The 24,811-nt window shown below is 31.8% G+C and overlaps 1 protein-coding gene across 1 annotated transcript in view; it reads right to left on the minus strand.

Annotated features, from left to right (window-relative positions):
* Nucleotides 1-24,811, minus strand: part of LOC140434583 (polyamine-transporting ATPase 13A3-like) — a 152,569-nt gene that overhangs the window by 60,849 nt on the left and 66,909 nt on the right. The window contains exons 2-3 of the mRNA XM_072522952.1: nucleotides 13,197-13,297; nucleotides 6,980-7,147 (exon numbers count right to left, since the gene is read on the minus strand). Coding sequence (XP_072379053.1) covers nucleotides 6,980-7,147; nucleotides 13,197-13,297 — 269 coding nt within the window. The remainder of the gene's footprint in view (nucleotides 1-6,979; nucleotides 7,148-13,196; nucleotides 13,298-24,811) is intronic.

The following is a 24,811-nucleotide window of genomic DNA, read 5'->3' on the forward strand; positions in this document are numbered from 1 at the left end:
TTTCATTTCTATATTTTATGATGTGGCATTAAAAATACATACAACCCTTAATTTTGACCCTTCTATCATCAACTCCTATTATTTAATAGCCATATTAGTATCACAGCAAACAGCACGAAGTGGAGATGAGAACAAAGCCACACGTCTCTCTCACACAATAAGCCTTCTCTCACTCCAAAAACACACAGTTTTCAGCCATTATTATTGTTTATGCATCGAGCATAGTAGTGATGTTTACAATTTATAATTTTAACTTCTTAGCGTTATTTTTAAGTAAATTTATTATTAATTTGCTGGACCGAGATTATTCAGCGTGTTTTTCCATAAAGCGTGACATAGCTTATCAGTTCAAAAACCAGAATTGGGTGAGCAATATTGGCTGCAAAAATACAGATGTCGATGATCTGAAAGTCACCATTTTGAATTTTCTTCCAGGAAAGTTGTTTTGTTTCAAATCAGTTGACACAGTTATAAATCAGGATGACGTAGTCAACTATTCTACATATTTTTTTAAATTCATTAGAATTTTTGAATTCATTAGACTTTCCTGGACTCCCACCTAACAATTTACAATTTAAAGCAACATTAATAATTATGATCTCGACTGTGTAATGAAACAAGACTGACTTTGAAAAGGCTAATGAATAATGCCATAGAGGCTACTGTCATCAAGGAAAAATACAAAGAAGAGGATGTCTTAATCACGCGTATACCGATGGTTCCAAAGAACGTACCATTTGATTTTAAACATTTACTATTTCCTGTGCGTTTGATTTTTGCAATGACAATAAACAAATCACAAAGCCAACTCTTCGAAGTTTGCGGAATTAACTTAGAGTTTTCATGTTTCGCGTATGGATAATTATTCGCCCGTTGGAAAACCGTTATCGTTGTATATTTATGCAACGCAAAAAATATATACAAATATTGTTTATCAGGTAGCATTAAATTGAGTCAGCTAGTTTAAAAGACAGGCTACTCTAAAAAGTAAAACGAGCATACCTAATTTATTTCGGCCACATAGCTAGAACAGGGGTCCATGGAACTATTGGTAGTAGTAGGAAAAGTAGAAGATCGAAGACCCAGAGGAAGATCTCCAACACGATGGGTAGACCAAATGAAGTCTCTGGTGGGAAAATTCCTACATGAAGCCGTCCATATGGCACAGGATCGCAGCTAATGGAGGCAGCAAGCCAATTGCTGGGCAATGCAACGGAGGCCAAGCAATATTTAGAGTGTCACCACCTCCTGACAAGTTCTCAAGGAATGAGGAGAAGGAGGGAGTTTTTATATATAATTCTATGCGTATAATCACTCCAATTCTGAAACCTCAGTACAAAAAGACAGAGACAGAGGAAAAAAGTTTTAAAAAGATTCACTCTACTTTGTCTGATGAAACCCACACTCCATTTATATATATGATATGCCTACGATTCAATCTCTCGTATGAAACTTTCTTTTTATATACGCGCAGATGACCAGCCACTTTTCGGTTGTGATACTGTACGTGAAAAATATGTTGCAAAAGATTTAATATTAAATTTAGATGAACTATAGTTATTGCTATCAAACCGTATTTATATTTGGTATATTATATCACATTGTATAAATTACATACAATTATAAATATTATATCACAAGTATTTCGTGACCAAGTACCATGTTTCAGTGAGTACTGCCAGAAATCAAAATCGAACAAGTCGTATGAAAACTTTTCAGAAATAAAATTAAAAATCTATGAAACATCGGTCCAAGATGTTAGTAAAGTATCAAATTATTACATCACCAATGGAAATTTAACGCAATATCCTATCCTTCAGCTAGAAAATATATAGTTTTATGAAAATTCCAAAAGTAGTTGATAGATTTTATTTATATATAAAAACTGGTCGTTAAAATTTAAACATCTATAGTACTGGTGCCTACTGCAAAAGCTTACAATGGAGTGTGTTATTTGCAAAAAGTTGGTTATTTGTAAAAACTGGTGATGATACCATAAACTGTGTTAGCTGCACCAGGTCAACACATAGGGAGTGTTCTCACTCCTCAAAGTTAAGAGATTGCTTATATCTTATTGTGAAGATTGTCAGAATGGGGTAATAGCTTATTCCTAAATTGATTGCGAAAATTGAGCATATGGAGCTAGAAATTAAACATTTAAAAAATCCATCAGATTCTGTAATGTGACTCTGTTAGAGTAATGACTCTAACACTACTGGAGATAAAGAAGAGATATTATGTGAGATGATTGAGAGGCAGAATCGGGCTTCGAATAAAATTGTCTGTAACGTGAATAAATCAAAAATGTAAACGCAAGCAGGTCTTGACCCCTCACCCCTCACCCCTAAACCAATCTTATTTGGAAACTTTCACTTTATCATTTAGTACTTTACGCTCTAATTTTGGGGGCGTAAAGTCGTACTTTTTCGTTCGGTATAAAAAAATGCAAGTTTTCACATTTCAAAGGTTAAAAATCGATTAAAGACGTGATCGTGTGTAGATGAATGTGCACTTGTGTTAACTATTAAAGATTATTCAAAAACTATTGTACTCAGCATAAAACACACTCAGGGGCAGTACAGAGGCGCCATATTTACAGTTTATTGCCAAAGTTAAATAATAGTGAAGAAGCCGATATCAATCTAAAACCCGATTAAGACTACAGCCCCCACTCCTTGATTGGCGATACACTTCGCTCAGGTCTATGGATGTACCCAATAAATACAAATCTTTTAATCTTTTAACAATAGGTGCGCAAGGTGTCCCGACCCTCCTTTACAATTAGGTAATTAATGTAATAGACATAATAAAATTATTTCAATTTGAATATTTTTTAACTGGTAATTATTCTGTGAAATATAACAATTCCATTGTATTTACTAAAAACCAACTTGATTTTAGTTATTTTATATTCATAAAAGGGACTCATGATTCGATTTCGCTTAGCCATGCACTTATAATCAAAGTCAATTTTTTAAAACAGTTAAAATTTATAGTTTTTGTATTATAAGTATTTCCATATTTTCAATATTTAAACATTTAAAAAATAAATATTAGTTAGCACAGAGTAACGTTTCAGAATGTTTTTAATTAGGGTAGTTGAGAAAACAATGACTAGACTGGAAAAATATAGTAAAAATCTAGCAGAGCATTTTTGTATTTCCAAAAAGATTTCTCTTAGCTAGAGTGAAAAGCTGGTCAAAAATTATGAGGGTGGATAAAATTCAGTAAAAACCTGGCAAGCAATTTATACTTTCAGTTACAAGAAGAGTACAGTAAAATTGTAAAAATAGATTTTTTATCACCTTAAATATTAACCCAACAGAATTATTGAATTCTCATAACCTACCGTTCTATACCGACTTTTGCTTTTGAACAATGATGTTGTTCACCAGCTCCTTTTTCGTCGTTTTTTGGGAAGGTCTTTTACTGCTTCGGCCTCCGCCTCACTAATAACAATATACAACGCACTTGCAATAATTTTATCCTCATCCGATGGCATTTTTAACAATTTACATCAAATTTATAACTGCCGCGTCACGAATCGCTAAAATTACCCGCGAAACTGATTGAATGACTGCAAACGAATTCGTTCGCTGTAATGTGGACGAAAGACCAAATTTTCCATCAAACGTCGAAAACATTGAATGAATTCGGTCGAAGGGCTTTGGTCAAGTGCGTTTGCAAGATGTGTACGCTCCTTTAAAACATTTCAATTGCCTGATAATTATTGGTGCAAAGTAATAAAAGTTGATTTTAAATCCATGGTTTACTTTGTGGGGTGTTTAAACCATTCAACATCTAATTCTGATGCTCAATTCATTGAATATTTGGAAGAAAGATGTGATGCTTCAATTATTCATTTACTGCAAACTATCGTTGTGTGTTACTTGGTGATTTTAATATAGAAGATATTGTTGGCTATATAGTATATATTAATTTCTATGGGGAAAAAATAAAAAGAAAGATTTTCGACTTAAGGGATAAATCAATGGATTAGTATGCCAAGGCCATAAAAAAAATTCTACCCATATAACTGAGACTAGCAACACTGGTAGATTATGTTTTCTAGTCAAAATAATCAAGTCTACTTTAGAACCAGCCAGTCACGAGAGCAGTTTCCAGATACAATTAATTTCCTATCACAAGACACAGAACCTGCTAGATCGGTTAAATTTCTTGGTATTCATATTGACCAGAATCTGAATTGGGGGGAACAAATACAAAATACGACAAAAAAACTGAATAGAGCCTGCTACTCATTAAGGGTGTTAAAGAGCTATCTTGACCAGGGGATTTTACTATCAGTATATTATGCAAACTATTATGCGATATGGGGCAATCTTCTGGGGTGCTGCAGTCGATAGCTCAACTGTCTTTATAGTCCAAAAAAGGCAGTCCGTGTGATCTTAGGATTGAAGGCGGGAGAATCCTGTAGAGGCCGATTCAAATCACTCAATATACTCACTTTCTCAGCCATCTATATATTTGAATGTATTATGTTCCTTTTTAAAAATTTTTCTTTGTATTCTCACCTGCTTCCCAATCATGAATATAATACAAGAAGCCTTAATTTAAATTTGCCACTTCACAGATTGTCTATAACAGAGAGAAGTCCTTTGTAGGCGTGTGTTAAATTTAATAATAGTCTACAATCTGACATTCAACAGGAAACATACTATAGAGCTTTTAAAAGAAAGGTTTTTCAACACCTAGTTGACATTGAGCCCTACACTGTGGCGGAGTACCTGGCCTCTTGATCAGCATATTTAATTTGTAATGTTAATATATTTTAAATGTGTGATGTCAATATATATATATATATATATATATATATATATATATATATATATATATATATTTTAATCTGTAATGAATAATGTGACGTTATTTGCTCAATTATGTTTAAAAATTTATGCAAATAAAAATTTACTCTACTCTACTCCAATAAAGTGCTTATGTTCACGATTGTCCAAAAATAACTGATAATTCCGTTATTTCAGTAAATTTTTCCAATAATAATAGTTATATATAATATATCTGATATTAATATGTATATTCAAATTTAGAAATTTATGTAGTCATAACTTGGATAAAATCAAAACTAGTCTTATTATGTGTAACTTTAATTTAGATTCTATTGATGTTAATATCATTTACCAGGAAATATTGCAAAATTGTGAACACGAATCAATGGCATAACACCAATTATTGTAACGTGTCAGTTTCAATCGAAATTACCTTGGTTTGATTATGAGGTGTTTAAACAAATTAAACAGTATGACAGGATTTTAAAAAATTTATAAAATTTTTAAAACTTATAAAGATTTTAAAAAATCCGTAAAATAGTTTCGAAACACAATTCAGATAACTGCTTTAATCTGAGCCTTCTATAAATTGCAAGGCATAGCCAGACGTTGATAAAGATGTTAATAGACACATGGGGAATCTAAATATTGCATTCCACGACATGTCTCCTCAACTAAGCAGAAATCGTTAGCGAATTGGTTTCTTGTACTCATACAGAGTAGATCCGAATTAAATGATAAAGACAGTAAAGATTCCATTTCACGTACAAATCGTCTATGTATCTGTTTATACGTATTTCGCTTTAATAAAGCTCATCAGAACAGTTATTTATAGGCGTTCTCAACGTGAAAAATAGATCTTTTCTGTCTTTAAGAAGCAACGATAAAATGGCTTCGAAACGGACGCAATAGCGACATCTTTATTATTAACATCTTTAACATCTATTAACATCTTTATCAACGTCTGGCTATGTCTTGCAATTTATAGAAGGCTCAGATTAAAGCAGTTATCTGAATTGTGTTTCGAAACTATTTTACGGATTTAATATTAGATGTCGCTATTGCGTCCGTTTCGAAGCCATTTTATCGTTGCTTCTTAAAGACAGAAAAGATCTATTTTTCACGTTGAGAACGCCTATGAATAACTGTTCTGATGAGCTTTATTAAAGCGAAATACGTATAAACAGATACATAGACGATTTGTACGTGAAATGGAATCTTTACTGTCTTTTTCATTTTAAAAAATGTATAGACGTAGAAAACAATTTTCTTGTGAATCAGCTTTACAAGTTACATTATGTCATATAAAGAGTAATTTAGATAAAAATAAGTACATAGTCGGTGTATTTCTTAATTTAAAAAGAGCTTTTTAGACTATCTACAGGACAATATTGATTTATAAACATACTCAATATGGTATAAGAGATACAGTAATTGTGTAGTTCGAAAATTATTTTAAACATCGCAAACAGAAAGTGTGTTTTAAGACTAATTGTCATCTAAAATGGATAATAAATACAGAGGTTCCTCAAGGTAGTTAGGTCCCCTTTTATTTATTGTGTACATTAACGATATCGGTATTTTTGTAATCTGAGTTTATTAAACTTTTTGCAGTGGATACTGTAATTTCTTGTAGTGATGAAAATGTTGATGTAGCTGTTCAAACAATAAATAATATTTTAGACATAGTGGATAATATTTGAAAATAAACAAACTGATGTTGAATGTGAACAAAAAAACGAATGTCATGGTTTTTACTACCAAACATAAATATAGCTTGCTTGATACTGAGAGCATAAATTTAAATATTAATAACAAAAAAAATTAAGTAGTTACAACAGTTAAATATTTGGGATTCTAGCTTGATAATATTCAAAAGAGTAAATAGCTTATCACCTGAATAATTTCAAGAATTCTTTTCTTTCAACAAAAATATTCATTCTTATCATGGTACAATGAATACACATTGTACCATGCATTCTTATAATACCATAGGTTTAGCTGACATGTTAGTGTAGCTGACAGTGTATTAGGTTTCCTATTTAAATAAAGATCTGTCTATCTATAATTATTAAAAATGAAATACTCAGTTGATGTAGTAAGTAATATACGAAATATGAAACTAAATAAAAATCATGCTTAAAAAATAATTATAAGAATTCAAAAATTACCGTAACTAAAACTTTATCTGCAGTTTTAAGGTCACTTCTGGTGTGTGTTGATTTTATATGTAAGTGTGGATACCAGTGAAAAAACAGTCTCAAAGTACCTAACGTCAGTATATAAAAAATCATACATAATTTGGATTTCAGGTTACTGTAGATGAATCCTTGAATTTCCTAAAAAATAAAAATCAGTCAAAAGATAATAAAGAAGGTAAATACGCTTGTTTAATTGAAATCTATCTTTGGTAAGGTTAGCTTTCGAAACAATTTAATATTACACATAATGTTGCCAAAGTAAGCCAATTTTCTGCTTTTTACGGTTTTAATAATTTCTTTGTCTTTTCTTAGCCTCTGCAGAATAGTTCTGTTAGTTGTGTGATGTATGTATAAGTCTCTTAACATGCGTCGATAGTATCACATTTTAAATGTCTCTAATCGTTTTATGGCATCTTTTGTAAGACTCCAGCTTTCTACTTTGTAGAGGAGGACACTAAAGACGTCACATTTAAGAATTCTTATGTGTATTTTGATACTTATATATAAGTTGCAGAGAATCTTCCTAAGACCGTTAAGAGCTTTTGGCTTTTTCAATACGAGTTTTTGTTTCATAGCTATGATCCCAGGTATCCTTAATATTGCAGCCTAGATAGCATATTGTCTCCACTTTTTCTAACGGTGTATCGTTTATTGTAATTTGGGAATTTATGGTGGTGTTATTGCTAATGATCAATATTTTGTTCTTCTTACAATTTAGTTTTAGGACGTATATGTAACACATTTTTAAAACATTATCCATCATCTTTATCCACAAAACGTACCAGAAGTAAGAGCATTACGAAAAAATTTGTAAAAGTCGTATACAGGGTGTCCCAGACTAATTTACCCAAGCTATACCTCTTAAACGAATAGAGATTTTCGAATGGGACAAAAAGTGATCTATTCTACCTGTAATACTCTTTAATATAACGTAGAAAAAAACATCCCCTAAATATTCATCCCTTAGTTACAACCCCTAACTTTAATTTTTTTAATAGCACCCTGTATATTTTTTTATAGTTTTGGATGTGGTCTTCTATCGTCTATTCAAAAGATTTATTAAAAATAAAATCGGTTTGTAAATAATTAAGAAATCAATTTATTTTTTATTTTTGTTAAGTGTCTTAGACTAATTTATCCAGGCTATGTTTATTAACAAAATAGAGATTTTTTTAAAGGGACAAAAACTGGTCTATTCCAATACACTTTAATATGGCGAAGAAAACATTATCCCCTAAATATTCATCTCTTAGTTACAACCCCTAACTTAAATTTTTTAATAGCACCCTGTACATTTTTTTATAGTTTTGGATGTGGTCTTCTATCGTCTATTCAACCGATTTTTTTTTAAATAAAATGGGTTTGTAAGGTATCAAGGAAATATCAGTTTATTTTTTATTTTTGTTAAATTAATCAAGATAGCCTTAAAAAATAGAATAGAAAAGACACTGAAATTAGATAAATCGTCAATATTACAAAATAAAAGAATGAAAGTAAAGCAAAAACAATTTATTGCACACTTTAAATAAATTACAAATTGAACATACTACTCGTACAAATAAAATACAACCTTAGGAACAATAAGAATAAATGCAATAAAAATTACATGAAAAAATAAATCAAAACACCAACTAACTAACTAATATTATTTACATTAAATGTTCGAATTGTAACCCACCTGCTGCAACACACATTTCGAACCGTTCCAGAAGATTTCTGGTACATGTGGCTCGAATCATTTCGGGAGTAATTTGGCGACATGCTTGTCTTATTTTTTCTTTTAATTCCTCTAAATTTTGCGGTTTTGATTGATAAACAATATCTTTTATCGCTCCCCAAAAGAAAGAGTCAAGAGGTGACAAATCACATGAACGTGCGGCCCACATAATTTCTATAGAGTTGTTTGCTATCCAGTGGTTATCAAAACGGTTTTGTAGGTGGTCGCTAACGATTCTTGCATTATGTGGAGGAGCTCCGTCTTGTTGCCACCACATTTCTTGACGTTCATGAAGAGGAATATCTTCCAGCAAATCGGGTAGAATGTTTTCTAAAAAGTCTAAATATCGAACACCTGTTAGAGCGCCGTTAAAAAAGTAAGGACCTATAACACGGTCATTAAATAAACCGCACCACACATTTATACCCCAAATATTCTGAAATCTTGTTTCCATCATCCAATGTGGGTTCACGAGAGACCAATAATTGGAATTGCGACGGTTGACAACACCATTATTGTGAAATCTAGCCTCATCACTCCACAATATTTTTGATAAAAAAAGTGGATCATCACTGATTTTTAACATCATTTTTGCAATAAACTCAAGACGTCTTTGGTCATCACCAGGCTGTAATCCTTGAACTAGGTGCACTTTAAAAGGATGGTACTTAAAATCTTTGAGAATTCTATGCACAGAACTTTTTGGAATGCCACATTCACTGGCGGGGGTTCTAACAGGCACGTTGGGATTAAAATTAATATATGCTAGTACATTAATAAGGTTTTGGTTACATCTTACTGTGCGTTCAATTGTACCTCTTTTATTATTAGGAAAATGTCCCTGTCTAAGTGAGCGTTCCAAATTCTTAAAGATTTTTTCGCTTGGAATGTTTCGATTTGGAAACCTTTCTTGATACAATTGTCGGGAAATTCTCCTATTTTTTAGGCATTCTCCATAAATCAAAATGATATCAACGTACTCGTCAGGCGAAAATAAATAAGGCATATTGAAATGTTATAGATACACAATTATAACAAATATAATTATTACTGAATACTGAATTAAGGGTAATATCCAAGACGTAAAATAACCGCAAAAGTTTTTCAAATATTGTGACTTTATTATAAGAAATTTTTTTGTTAATTTTTGCATACTTGCTTTTTGCACATAGAAAGATAATGTATGGTCCTACAAAGACCAAATTTTGAAAAATTAAAAATAATGTTTAAATAAAAAGAGTGTGTATTTCGTACGCACGTAAGAAGTTATACTACGTAGTAAAAATAGTAAAATTTTCAGTGATAATAAAGCATGATATTTCTTTTCTATTCTATTTTTTAAGGCTATCTTGATTAATTTAACAAAAATAAAAAACAAACTGATATTTTCTTGATATCTTACAAACCCATTTTATTTTTAAAAAATCGATTGAATAGACGATAGAAGACCACATCCAAAACTATAAAAAATGTACAGGGTGCCATTAAAAAATTTAAGTTAGGGGTTGTAACTACGAGATGAATATTTAGGGAATGATGTTTTCTTCGCCATATTAAAGCGCATTAGACCAGTTTTTGTCCCTTTAACAAATCTCTATTTTGTTAAGAAATATAACCTGGATAATTTAGTCTGGGACACTTAACAAAAATAAAAAATAAATTGATTTCTTGATTATTTACAAACCGATTTTATTTTTAATAAATCTGTTGAATAGATAATAGAAGACCACATCTAAAACTATAAAAAATATACAGGGTGCTATTAAAAAAAATAAAGTTAGGGGTTGTCACTAAGGGATGAATATTTAGGGGGTGATTTTTTTCTACGCCATATTAAAGTGTATTACAAGTAGAATAGATTACTTTTTGTCCCATTCCAAAATCTTTATTTGTTTAAGAGATATAGCGTGGGTAAATTAGTCTGGGACACCCTGTATACAGAGGTTACTAACTCTATTAGAAAACCTGTTTGCCGAACATTACTTTTTCTTCATGGTGGATGAAACATATCATCTTCATGGACATAAGTATATGAGCAGCATATATAGTAGTTGCAAAGCAAGACTGCCTCGACCGGTTTTTATTTTATGGTGGATTCGTATTCTTTATGAGCAGCCCAATTTACTTATCAAAAAGTTGCGTGACAAAATCGGCTGTTGCCGCTTTAAATCTCAGTTAAACAAGAAATATTGGACTTCGTAAGTCCTAGGTTTTCACCCAACATGACCAAGTCGATATTTAAACTCTTCGTGTAACTTTGTTTCGATTTATATAACATTTCACTAAATTTAAGTCATTTTTGACAAACTTCCAGTCACTACTTTTTAAACGGAAGTGATATAAAAACCGAACATATATATTTGTCAAATTTCTCACCTTTAATACCATCGTTGGGTTATAAGCTCTCATTTGTTATATTCTCTAATTTAATAACAAAAGAGTTGTGTTTAAGAACAGACAGACATAGATAATTTACGGTTTTCGTAATTTTTTTTAATGTTGTAAAATGGGTGAAAACAACATCAACCTTATTTCCAAAAACGATTTTTTGCATAGTCGAGAGTCAACGACAACTCATCGCCACAGCAGCGCGTCTCAAAGAATCGGTGCTCGCCTCTCGATCACGCGATTTTTATGTACGCTTTCTGCTCCCTTCTGCGTACCGTCAGTTCCAACCTAACCTTGTAGAGTTTTTGCAGTATGTTTACTTTTTATTTTACTTTTGATTTCGTATTATAAGTATAAAGTAATGGATAAGGTTACACCTGAAGGAGCCCGTAAAAGAGCGAGAGACCCAGAAAATTGACAGAAACATATCAAAAAACGTTTGAGGTAGTGTCTTTCTTTTATAACAATAAGCTTTATTGCACAGAATACCATGAGACATATGGTCTACTATATAAGTAACTTGTAGTATCAATCGTTCACACGTACCTACAGCTTTCTAAATTGTGCATTGTTTTTTTTTGTTTCAGGTACTCAAGCAAATCTGCACCAGAACGTCCAAGTTGTTTCCAGAAAAATAGAATCAAGGGGCATTTCGGTTGAAGTATGTGTATGCTATTCCCCCACAGAGAATGACGCCCACCAAAACAGAAGAAGCCGGACCAGGGAATGACTTTACAGTATCGAATTTATACTACGTTTGTTTGCTAAAAGTCTTTTTGAACAGTTTTGCAAATTAAAAAACATAGAGTGGCAGGAGTTTTTAATGCTTTAAAAGCATGTAGCTGATATGTCGATTGAAACTAAAGTCGGTTTCAGAAAATATTACATTTACTTTGATAAGCAATAGGTTGTTAAAACTTTCATAAAGCGGCTGAAACCAGTGGAATCTTATACGAGAAAATTGCCGGCTATACCTTCCAAGGGAATTGAATATAGCCAAATTATCTCTTTTATATAATGCATTAATAACCGAGAAACTGAAACTATTAATATTAGTTTTTAGACCCCAGCTACTGATGACTGTAGTGCTTGTTTGGAAATGGGAGAACGCTTCAAGGTTGAGAAACACTGAAATTCGTAAGGACCTCTTGACCGAAAAGGTTATGTATAAAAGAAAGGCCAAGAAGAAAAAACCTGACAATTGTTTACTTTCATCGGCTGATTGCCAAAAAATATGCTATTTCCAAAAGTTAGCGATCAGGCTGTGAACTAGATATCTCAGATCTATTGCTGCAATCTGTTCATTATTTGTGACACTTCACGATCAAAGCTGAATCATAAAAATGATTTTATTTACACATGGAAAGAAGATGAAGGACAGATAAAGTTGTCAAGGTCAATTGTAGATGGTTCGCTGGTGGTTATAGTGCTTGAGCAGCTTCCTTTTTTGTTATGCTATTGACCATTAATGTTACTGTCGTCTTTAATTAAACTGGCTTTCTGCAAAAATGCTTACTTTAATAAACTGTCAACGTAATTTTCCTATCGCTTTTTGACCTCCTTTTCGTGCACTAGTATTATATTATTTTTATCTTGGGTATATCTATAAACTGATTAAAATCTTTTGCTTTCTTTGGTCCATTTTTTGGCAATTTTATATGTCTTTCTTTTATCCTTCCTGGTATCAAGTTTATCGTATATATTTTTACTCGTTTCTGCTTCAGATTTTGCTACGGCTACTTTTCCACTTTTTTGTTTTTTGGCTACACTAAAAAGTTATATTTGAAGAAATATGTCAGATCTATTTTCTTGGTACCTTATTCTCAAATTTCTTGAGGATTTTTCAATAGTCCTAATTGAAGTATCTCTAATATTAATAGTTATATTTCACTATTGGGGTATCAACATTTATTTTTTTTTGATCTCCGAAATTTTGATTTTGTTAGCAGAAATAACTTGAATAAGTTGTTTGTGCTGAACAAGAACATGTACAACAAATAAAAAATTAATGACAAGAACGCTAAAATACTGCTAATACCATCCAAGTTGCATACGTACCTACATATAACACAAATTTCTTACCATTTGATCCTCTTCGCCACTGTTGAGACATTGAACAGAACTCTTTTCTCCGCTAACGATTTCTTTTGCTTGGTTTGTTTGTTTATACACTTGGTGGTCATCTAAAAAATAACAATAAATGAAGAATGAACAATATTTACATATAAATTATATGTAAATATAAAATATTTACATATTATTAAAATTTATTATTTACGTTATCTCTTTGTAGATTTAACGACTCTAAAATCTTTTGTCCAATATTATGTTTCTGTGGAAGAAAATCAAAACTACCAATTTAAATGTTACACAGTGTAATCGACTTGCTAAATATTATATTATACAATATTATAATACAGTAATTTGCAATTTTAAAGTGGTTGTTTAAAGCGTTAACAGCGTATCTTTAATTTATTTTTGTAAATAACATGTCTGTTTATACACCCACAGAAAAAGTTCAAATAATAAAATGGTTTTATGGTGGTAATTCTGGACAACAGTGTGTAGATCTATTTTCTGTGTTTTTTTGAGAGGAGACCAATTACTTGCGTACCGTCAATTCATAATATTTTTAAAAATTTTGAGAGTTGTTCAATTTGAGAATTGTCAAAAATTGCAGAAAATGTTACGCTCAATAATTGTCACCAGAAAAAGTTGAGGGTAGAGAATACCGGGATACGTTTCCCGGTAGCTTCAACACGTTTAAGTAGAAGCGTTGCTAGAGAGTTATATGTTTGCAATGTTACTGTAACGAACTATGGAAAAAGCACGGTTACAAGAATTTTAAATATTCGAAAACGCAGCATCTTTATCTAGATGATTACATTCGAAGAATGGAGTTTTGTAAAACTCTAATAACGAAGGCTAATGATGAACCTTCTTCTTCTTCTTCTAATGGCGCTACAACCCTTTGTGAGTCTTGGCCTGCTTAACAATGTTCTTCCATTCTGCCCTGTCGGATACTTTCCTTCGCCACTGCCTGATATTCATGGTTTTAAGATCCCTCTCTACGTCGTCTATCCATTTTTTACGGGGCCTTCCTCTTGTTTTGTTTCCTTGGGGCTTCCATTTCTGGACTACTTTTACAGCTCGATTATCTGGCATTCTTTCTAGGTGACCAAGCCAGTTTAGTCTTTGTGACTTTACAAATCTGACAATATCTGCGCTCTGCATTAGTTCATCCAGCTCGTGGTTCATTTTAATTCTCCACGAACCATCGCTGCATTGGGTTGGTCCAAATATGTTCCTTAGTATTTTGCGCTCAAATATTCTTAGTTGATTTTCATCAGTGGTTGAGAGGGTCCACGTTTCACATCCATATGTGACCACTGGTCTAATTACTGTTTTGTAGATTCTCAGCTTAGACTCACGATTCAGTAACTTACTTTTCATTAAGTCTTTGTATGCATAAAAGCACTTATTATCGCTAAGAATTCGTGCTTGTATTTCTTGACTGATGTTGTTGTTGTCATTTATTATTGAGCCTAGGTAGGGAAAAGTGGAGGCATATTTGTAGGTATGGTTGTCTACCTTCAGATTCTCATGTTCATTCGATTTTGTGCACTCCATATATTTTGTTTTGCTTTCATTTATATATAGACCAAACGTAGCAGCTTCTCGTTTCAGTTCTATAACTTTTTCGCTTAATACCCTTTTGTTGCGGCTTATTATGGCAACATCATCCGCATATGCGCATATTTGCATTGATCTTGTATTAAAACAGCCGTTTATATCCAGTTTTCTAACATCAGCTTCTAAAGTTAGATTAAAAAGTGTTGTTGATAAGGCATCCCCTTGTTTAACTCCATTTTCAATATCAAAGGCCTGCGTCATATCTCCATCTATTCTCATCATAGCTTTGGAACCCTCCAGAGTCATTCGTATAAGTTTAACCAACTTATTGGGTATCCCTAACATAGATAGGTGCTTTAACATCTTTTGTCGATCTACTCCATCAAATGCCTGTTTGAAATCGATATACAAGTTGTAAATAGGTATATTATATTCAACACATTTTTCATGTATACCTCTTAACATATGTATTTGGTCTATAGTTGACCTCTTTGGTCTGAAGCCACATTGGTATTCACCAATATTCTCCTCCGAAAACGATTCCAGGCTAATGATGAACCAAATTTTATTAAAAACATTTTATTCACTGATGAATCTTCTGTTTCATTAGTAGGGAGACACAAATCTTCTATTACGAGGTATTGGGCGCGGGAAAACCAGCAAACATCGAATTCGAATCACGGAGATGTAAATCTCATCCGTTGTTATGTGCTACTAAATGATTTTCTGTCGTGGTGTCGAAGGAGATCAGGAATTATAATTACCTCGTACAAGGCAATGTTACTGATTTTAGCGCTTTATGTAATGTGAATCTAATCCAAAATTTAACGTACTGTATATTATGTACTTTTGAGCCTGATTTTGTTTAATGTGCATATAATTAATTACATATATTGAACTATATTTTGGAATATTATATAAACACCATTTTATTTCGAATAAAACATCAGTTATTTGATTTACTATTTTTACTAGGAGTAAGCCACAATTTGACTTAAAAATAAATTCATTTTGACGTTTCTATTTCGACTTTAAAACAATATCAGTTATCTGATAGCTGTTTTCATTAATTATTATATTTGTTAACATTAAATTTCATATTAAGGATGTCTTACTTAGTCATATCTCAAATACACTGCGATTACAAGCAGAAGGGAGAAATAGAGAGTAACCTACAGAAAGACGGGCAGAATGAAAACAATATTGAACAGATTAACGAAATGTTGGGGGACGCCCTAAAGAAGGCACAGAAGTAGCGCAAAGCAATGCAAACAAGGAAAAATGAAAAACTCACAAAAGACACAAGAAATCTAATAAAAAAGAAGGGGAATTAAAAATAAGCACATAACGAACATTACTAGGATTATAAGGAACTTTAACACTAAAGAAACATAGAATAATACTAATACTTATACCATAGAACAAACGCTTTAAAGTTCTAAACCAAAAGTTGAAGACAAAAACGAGGAATATTTATAAGTTAAAAAATAAACCAAAACATGCCATATATGAACAACAAGAGATCCTGGAAATCATAGAAGAGTACTACAGAACATTATATAGTCGAGATGATCACATTCCAGAGGTAGAAATCACTTCAGAGGAACTTCTAGATATAACCGAAGGGAAAATTTAATCATCGTTAAAAGGCATAAAGACCAACAAAACACCTGGAGAAGATGGCATCGTAAGTGAAATGATAAAACTAGGAGCGAATGCATCATAAAAGCTTTAAAAACTCTTTATAATGCCTGCCTTTGAAGGAATTACACTAGAAAAATGAAATAGTTGCATTATAATAATTTTGCATAAAAAAAGGAGATAAAACAGAAATTGTAAACTAAAGACCTATCAGGTTGGTATCTCATTTATATAAGCTATTTATGAAAATAATTATTTATAATGCCTGCCTTTGAAGGAATTACACTAGAAAAATGAAATAGTTGCATTATAATAATTTTGCATAAAAAAAGGAGATAAAACAGAAATTGTAAACTAAAGACCTATCAGGTTGGTATCTCATTTATATAAGCTATTTATGAAAATAATTATTTATAATGCCTGCCTTTGAAGGAATTACACTAGAAAAATGAAATAGTTGCATTATAATAATTTTGCATAAAAAAAGGAGATAAAACAGAAATTGTAAACTAAAGACCTATCAGGTTGGTATCTCATTTATATAAGCTATTTATGAAAATAATTATTTATAATGCCTGCCTTTGAAGGAATTACACTAGAAAAATGAAATAGTTGCATTATAATAATTTTGCATAAAAAAAGGAGATAAAACAGAAATTGTAAACTAAAGACCTATCAGGTTGGTATCTCATTTATATAAGCTATTTATGAAAATAATTACTAACACTGGGGCCTAAGCTAGATTTTCCCCAACCATTAGAGCAAACCGGATTTAGGATTGACGTTGGAACGAATGATCGCCTAACAGTAATAATTTCTTTGTTAGAGAAAGTTACAGAATACAACAAGCCATTGATATTAATATTTGTAGACTTTAAGAAAGTATTTGACTCAATCCAGCATAGCTCCATGTTTAGAGGTGTATTGGTAGTCGTACAGAGTGCAGTATTGATCATATTTACACAACTATTCTTCGGAATATATAATAGCGCAACAGCTACAGTGAGAATGTACTATGGCGATGCAAACACTTGGAGAAGGATATCATGCAAGGAGACACCATCTATCCTATACTTTTTACTGCTTTATTACAGAGTGGTATGAGAAATATTAATTGGGAAAATATTGGAGTCAACATAAATGGGGAATTTCTGAACAACTTGAGGTTTGCAGACGACATAGTCCTTATAGCAGACCGGATAGGTCATGTCTGCCAACTTTTTTAAGATTTTCAGAGCTCTTGTACATGAGTTGGCCTTAAAATTAATACGTCCAAAACATGACCAACATTATACAGGTCAAAAACATTTCAACTAATGGAACGCAAATTAAACAAGTGTATATCTATAAGTATTTGATCAATGAGATTAGATTATTAAGAGACAGTCAAACAACATATTTAAATAGGAGAATATGACTAATATGTGCAGCTTGCGGGAAACTGACGGAAGTCTTTATATCAGATGTTCCCTTGTGCGTGAAAAGGAAGATCTTCGATCAATGTATACTCCCAGTTCCAACGTATGGAGGAGAAACATTGACTGTTACCAGAAGAGTATTCAATAAGATACAAGTGGCACAGAGAACAATGGAGTGGTCAACGTTGAATGTATGTCTCAGAAACCGAATTTCAAATCAAATAGTTAGGAGAAAAACTAGTGTTATGGACATAATTAAAAGAATTACAACGCTGAAATGGAACTGGACAGGACATGTTGTTAAAGTCAGAGAAGAAACCAGAACATAGAAAATTTTAGAATGGAGACCTAGACACGATGCCACAACAAGGGCGTTCAGCACAATAGGATTCAAGGTGCTCAAGATCGAATGCGATGATTTTTTTACGCGAACCCTATGTTCAGCAGTGTACTCAAAACGGCCAATGATCATGGTGATGATACCTTACTTAGGTGAATACCTTACTGTTTGCATATAACCAGGAAGTAATAGCGAATTATGAAGATGACATAGCATTCATGACCAGGAAGCTAATTGAAGAATACACTAAATGGGGGTTGAAGGTAAACATAAAAAATGGAGCACCTTGTAGTTGGTTGACATCCAGAAGATATTTTACTCGAAAATTGGATTATAAATGGTTGTAAGGCATATAAATATAACCAAAGATGGAAACAGCGGACTGATTGAACCAGACTATAATGAAGAAAACGATGAAAACTTGGAAGACATAATATCAAACATGGAGGAAGAAAATGATAAACTAGTTGAGGAAAATCTCAGTGCTGATAATGCTGATTGTAATGACTGGATTTTGTTACAATTTCCAGAGAAAATGAACATAAAGCATTAAGTCAGACAGATTTTACAAAAAAACGTCGCAGAATCTACAGTTCTTGTAAGGTTTTTGAGAAAATTGGGCTTTTTAAACAGAAATTTGTATTCCAGTATCCTTCAGTATATGTATATGAGGTTACAACATGTATAATAGATAATATTATCCTGTTATTACCAAAGCCAGCTATTCGAAGACGCGGGGAAATTACTTTGTAAAGTTATAAACGTTACATGTTTGTTTTCAATCTCTTTTGATTTTATTCATCTGTTAACATTATCTTTTATTTTACTATTTCTATTATAAAAATAATTGGCGTTCAAGTCTTTGATCAACTCTATTTACTAAATATTGTGTCATAATTTAATTTCCAATTTTGCTGCTTGGCTGTCTGCTTAGTTGATAGACATGTCGTGGAATGCAAATTTTAGATTCCCCATGTCTCTATTAACATCTTTATCAACGTCTGTTATACCTTGCAATTTTTAGAAGGTTCAGATTAAAGCAGAAATCTGAATTTGTTTCGAAACTATCTTACCGATTTTACTATCAGATGTCGCTATTGCGTCCATAACGAAGCCATTTTATTGTTGCTTCCTAAAAGACAGAAAAGATTTATTTTTCACGTTGAGAACGCCTATGAATAACTATTCTGATGAGACTTATTAAGTCGAAATACGTATCAACAGATACATAGACGCTTTGTACGTGAAATCAAATCTGCTGTCTTTTTCATTTCAAATCTTTGCTGTCTTTTTCATTCCAATTTTAAGTTTTACTTAATATTCCTTTATTCAGACTCCATTATGTTCTATGTCGTACAACATAAAATTTCTATGCCCACTTCAGGTAGACAAAGTATACAGTGGGTGATCAAATTATTATGATTACTGTAAAAAACTTTGTATTTTGGTGTTTAATAAAGAATAAAACTACATATAAGTATCTAATTATATAGGTATAATATAAAAATAAATCAGGAACACGTTCTTTTACAAAATTTTAAAATATTTTTTTCTTTGATCTTAAATAACATTTTTTTTATTTCGTGTGACCTCCTTTAGTTTCGATGATCGCTTTGATCCTTCTTGGCACGCTTCAAATGTTTTTCAGGCAGTTTTTTTTTTATTTTATCTTCTGTGCCATGTGGAAATCTCATCTCATCTCCCATAGATTTTCGATCGTGTTGAGGTCTGAAGAATTACCTGGCCACTTCAGCACTTTATTTTCTTTTTTCCAGGTACGATGTTACTGTTTTTGGCTTATGACACGGAGCTGAATCATGCATAAAGGTAAAATCTTTTGATTCGCCAAACCAGTCTTTAATTTGGGGCATAAGCTTTTTTCCAGAACTTCAATAAACTGATGTTGGTTGATAATTTCTTTCACAATGTACAGTCTCCCTGTGATCCTGCTACTGATCACAGACCATACCATGATCTTGAGAGGATGCTTTACTCGCTCCACTAAGTAATCCTTGTGATATTTTTTACGACATGATTTGAAGCCTTCTGCAAACTGTCATATCAGAAACTGGCGTTCCAGCTTCACGAATAAGTCCCGTGAGAATTTTCGTGGTTTCTTTCTGTTACGAAGACATCCCTAATTTTCTCTCGTCTCTGGGTGTAGTAACAGGCTTTCGACAACATTTTTTTCGACATTTTATTATTTCAAAACCAAAATAAAAACAAAATTCAATTCTAACATCCATGCGCAAATTCACCACAATGTGTATGTTGTGATATTCTTCTTCTTAAAGTGCCCTCTCCTCAATGAAGGTTGGCTACTACAATTTTAAAATCTTCTCTATCTTCAGCTGTTCTTATTAGCTGTTCAAAATTTAGCCCTGTCCATTGTCGGATGTTTCTGAGCCACGATAGTCTTTTCCTTCCTAGGCCTCTCTTTCCCTCGATTTTTCCTTGTGTTATTGTGATATAATTTAACACAAAAGACAGCTCTAGAGCTTTCAACGTCAAGCAAGTTAAGCTTAATTTTGTAGCAGCATACAATTTTACTATAAAACTTATGAAAAATTTGAAAAACTTAAAATTTTGTTACTAATCATTATAATTTGATCACCTACTGTATCTACCAGTTGGCTACTCTTTGAATTCTGCCATGTCACTTCAATTATAAAGAAATTGAAGTTGTCATTCCTCTATAAAAAGGCATGCTTCGATTGAAACTTCATTCATCGTTAAATCTTTTTTCTGTGAGTGCATTTCTAGCTGATCAATTTTTTTTATATCTGTATTTTTATAATTTCATATTTGGCTTTTTATACATATCTAACCTCCAACACATGTTGTTCTTTTCAAACCATGTGCAGTTATTATCCTCTCCATTTTCGCTGTTTTTTTTTTAATTTAATATAAAATTTCAATTTTATATTTTATTTATACACAGTAAATATAATTAGTTAATATCTTGGTTTATTTGCCTCAGCCAAACTTATTTTTCAGAATTACTTTTAAGATAAGACTTTATCACACCTGAGAGACTGAGCTGGACGAAACCTAATCAGAATTTGAAGCAACCAACAAATAATCTTGTCCATCTACTTGAAACAACATCAGAAGCCATAAGAATCATTTTACAATTTTTGTAAAGCTGTAGGGAAGTTTTGCTCTTTTTTTAATTTGATAATAAAATTTTATATTTTATGTATGTACAATAAAAATATGATTAGTTAATATCTTGGTTTATTTGTCCCAGCCAAACTCATTTTTCAGATTTACTTCTAAGATAAGACCATTGTTTAAATTTCTCATACATGAGAGACTGAGCGAAACGGGCCTAACAATTGGCTCCCAAAGAAACTTGTGATTTTTATGGTTTTACATTGGTAGGTCCAACTTTCGGAGGTAGTAGTTATATTGTTACACATTGCCCATCGTTTCTGATGGGTCGTACAATAATTACAACTTTTTCTGTGGCTTTTAATAATTATTCTGTACAATAAGAACCAAATGTTTTTCAGTGTTTAGGTATTAAGTATAATGTACTTATTACTAATCAAAGTTTTAACCCAAAACTGTAAAAATTCCGTTTTTTTACTTTTGTAATAGTCAAATCTTTTTAAGTCAATAACCATAGAGTATATCTTATAGTTAAATATATTTTCCTGTCAACAAAGACGTTCAAAGTAGAAAAAGTCTTTCTTTGAATTATGTTTGAGTTGGTAACTCTTAAGTGAACCAAGATAAATTAAATCGAACAAAAAGAGTTTCAAAGAAAATAGATGGGTAAAACGCAGTTGCCCTATATTATTTACAACTATTGCCAGTAGCGTTTTAAACACCTCTAAAGTGCGCTTATCCCAGGTATATGGGACAAGTACGTACTCAGTCGTCTAAAAAAGTTGATAATTTTCGATAGCTGTTTAAAAAATATGTGGTTACGCATACTTTATCATAAGGCTCAGAAGAATTAAATTAAAATAATGACAGTATCATATTCCATGAATTTTATGTTTGACAACATTTTATTTCCGAACTAAGCATTTTTTCAGGTGTACTTGCTCCAATTTACCTTATTGTTTCAATAAAACCTTCGATAGTTCCAAAATATTTACAAATGCGATAACTGGTAAATTCTTATGTATGGGATTATGATGTATTAATAAACTTTAATTAATAACCTATAAATTCCCCTTAAAACTCTCGGCGGTTAATTTTATTGGTTGGTATTTTTTAAGTAGCAGATAAGAACTTTTCAATTACATAGACGCAATTTTGCAATAATAATTTGATCGCATCTAAACACGCCTTGACGTCATAAAAATAGGGCAAAGTGTAAAATGTCCTTGGACTTCACATAGGTCGCTTCTAAGCGTGGCAAATCCCAATGTGCAATTATTTTATCATAACCTTCCTCTTCCTGATTTGAAATACACCAGACTATTTACAGAGTGGCAAAAATATTTCTGCACAAAAAAATTACAGGGTTTATAATGGTTTTATACAAAGCTTTTATTTTCTGCTGTTTAATCTAATTTTTATATACCGAGTCCAATTACTCATTTAATAATATATTTAATATTTTTGTATTTTCACCTTTATTTATTATATTATATATATATATACAGGGTGTCCAGAAACTCTCCTGACAAACGAAGACCAAAGATTCCTCAAATAATTTTAAGACAATTTAACCCAATTCACCTAGTCCGAAAATGCTTCCTAAGGGAGCTAGAGCTCTTTTAAGATGACTGCTTGTAACTAGTTTTTCTTTAATACCTTCAGAACGCTTTTATTCAGAAAACCGAAAACTGGTACGATTACTTATCCTGCAGAGTTAAATCGATTCCATTAATTGAGAAATTTCTAGTACCGGTCATAGGTGTCCGTTTTGGGTAGGTCAACGGTTATCTTAACGTAAAACTTTTTTTGTTTTTAACTTTTAAGCATTTGTGATACTATATTATTAGATTTTCAGGTATTCTAGTATTAAAAGGTACTCTTATTTTATGTCGGTAGGATATATTGTTTTCGAGAAAAATCGATTTGAACATTTTTCGTTTTTTCGTCATGAAACTTAAATTCATATTTTTTGCACAATAGTTTGTTTTTTTTTAACTAGGAGGAGTAATTCAAATTTACCGCGCCATGATGGTTGTTTGTAATTGGTCCAACCGCAGGCAAGTTTACTCCACTAAATTATGATATTTTGACACTAATGACATTTATGAAATTTTAAAGTTCAAAATTTATATCGACGATTTTTTGTATTTCTGTAGATTTTTCGTTTGCATTTAAAAAAGTTCTTTCAGAACTATTTAGCGACCTATTAGTGTTATTAAGATAACAATATGGATTTAATGCCAAGTACTAGTGGATGCTAGTGGTAATTATCCTTCTCCACCTAAAAACGCCGAGTAGATTTGTGCCATTTATCATCAAATGAAAAACAATGCATTATAAACATGTACACACAAATAAAAATTGATAATCATGGAATGAAAATAACTGCCATGGTAAAAAAAATAAAACAGGCAACAGGTTATTTTTGCAGAATAGTTATTGTTAAAATCAAGACTTACTAAAGTAATGTGCGAATTTAAATAATTTAGGTGTTGCGAATTCAACTATTTACAGAACAATTAAGGAATATAAGCAGACTGGAACAGTAAGATGTCCTAAAAATATTCCCGGTCGACCTCTTATCCTTGCAACATACGATGAAAGAGTTAAAACATCTGTACGACAGATAGCACACAGCCAAGTAGTGGATTTTAGATATAATTTTATCACGAATATATCGCTTTTGTATACGTTCCGGACGATTTTCTTCTACAATGTAATAAATAAATTCTTCAACTTCTTCATAACAATCCAACATTTTTTTTATTGTAATTATAATAACAAAAAAATATATATTGGAAGTGAATTGGAAAAAATTATTCAAACATGTAACAACCAAAGTTAGGTTAGAATTGACGTTTGAGGTTGTCTGATACTGATTACTGGATTACCGCAAGGTCGAGATATTCGACCAAAAAAGAAGATCTGGTTGGTGACTTTTCTTGTAACTTTCTTGGGTGTAAATTTGTCTTTTTAGTTTACTCCTTCTGGTTAAAAAACAAACAATAGTTGGCTTTGTCAACAGGTTTTTCATTCTCAAATTGTTGTCAGTTCGTGAAGTTTCTCTTTTAGTTTTTACTTTGTGGCATTTAAACACAACAATTTCAATTCAACAAAAATGATTTTTACTAACGATGACTAAGCTGATATTCATTTAGTTTATTGCGAAATGAGGTGTAACGCTCGGGAAGTAAAGCAGATACGATAAAAATTTCCCGATTAAGAGAAACAAGTTCAGCGTTCCCAAAAAATTATGAAACAGGGCGACATAATGAAGATGTTATTTTAATGGAAATTGAGAAAAATTTAGAAATTAGCGTTCAAAGACTATCTGCCATATATTCCACAATTTCAAAATCTTCCGCAAGAAATATATTATACAACGAAAGTTTGTATCTTTTTCATTTTACAAAGGTACAAGCACTGCTATATGGAGATGCTCCATATAGATTCCTGCTCGTGAAAAAGTCGCTTATATGGTTCCAAAATCAGAAAAATCACAATGAAGATTTTTTCAGATATATTTTGTTTTGCGACGAAGCTACATT

The sequence above is a fragment of the Diabrotica undecimpunctata genome, chromosome 2, assembly GCF_040954645.1.
Source record: "Diabrotica undecimpunctata isolate CICGRU chromosome 2, icDiaUnde3, whole genome shotgun sequence".
NCBI lineage: Eukaryota > Metazoa > Arthropoda > Insecta > Coleoptera > Chrysomelidae > Diabrotica > Diabrotica undecimpunctata.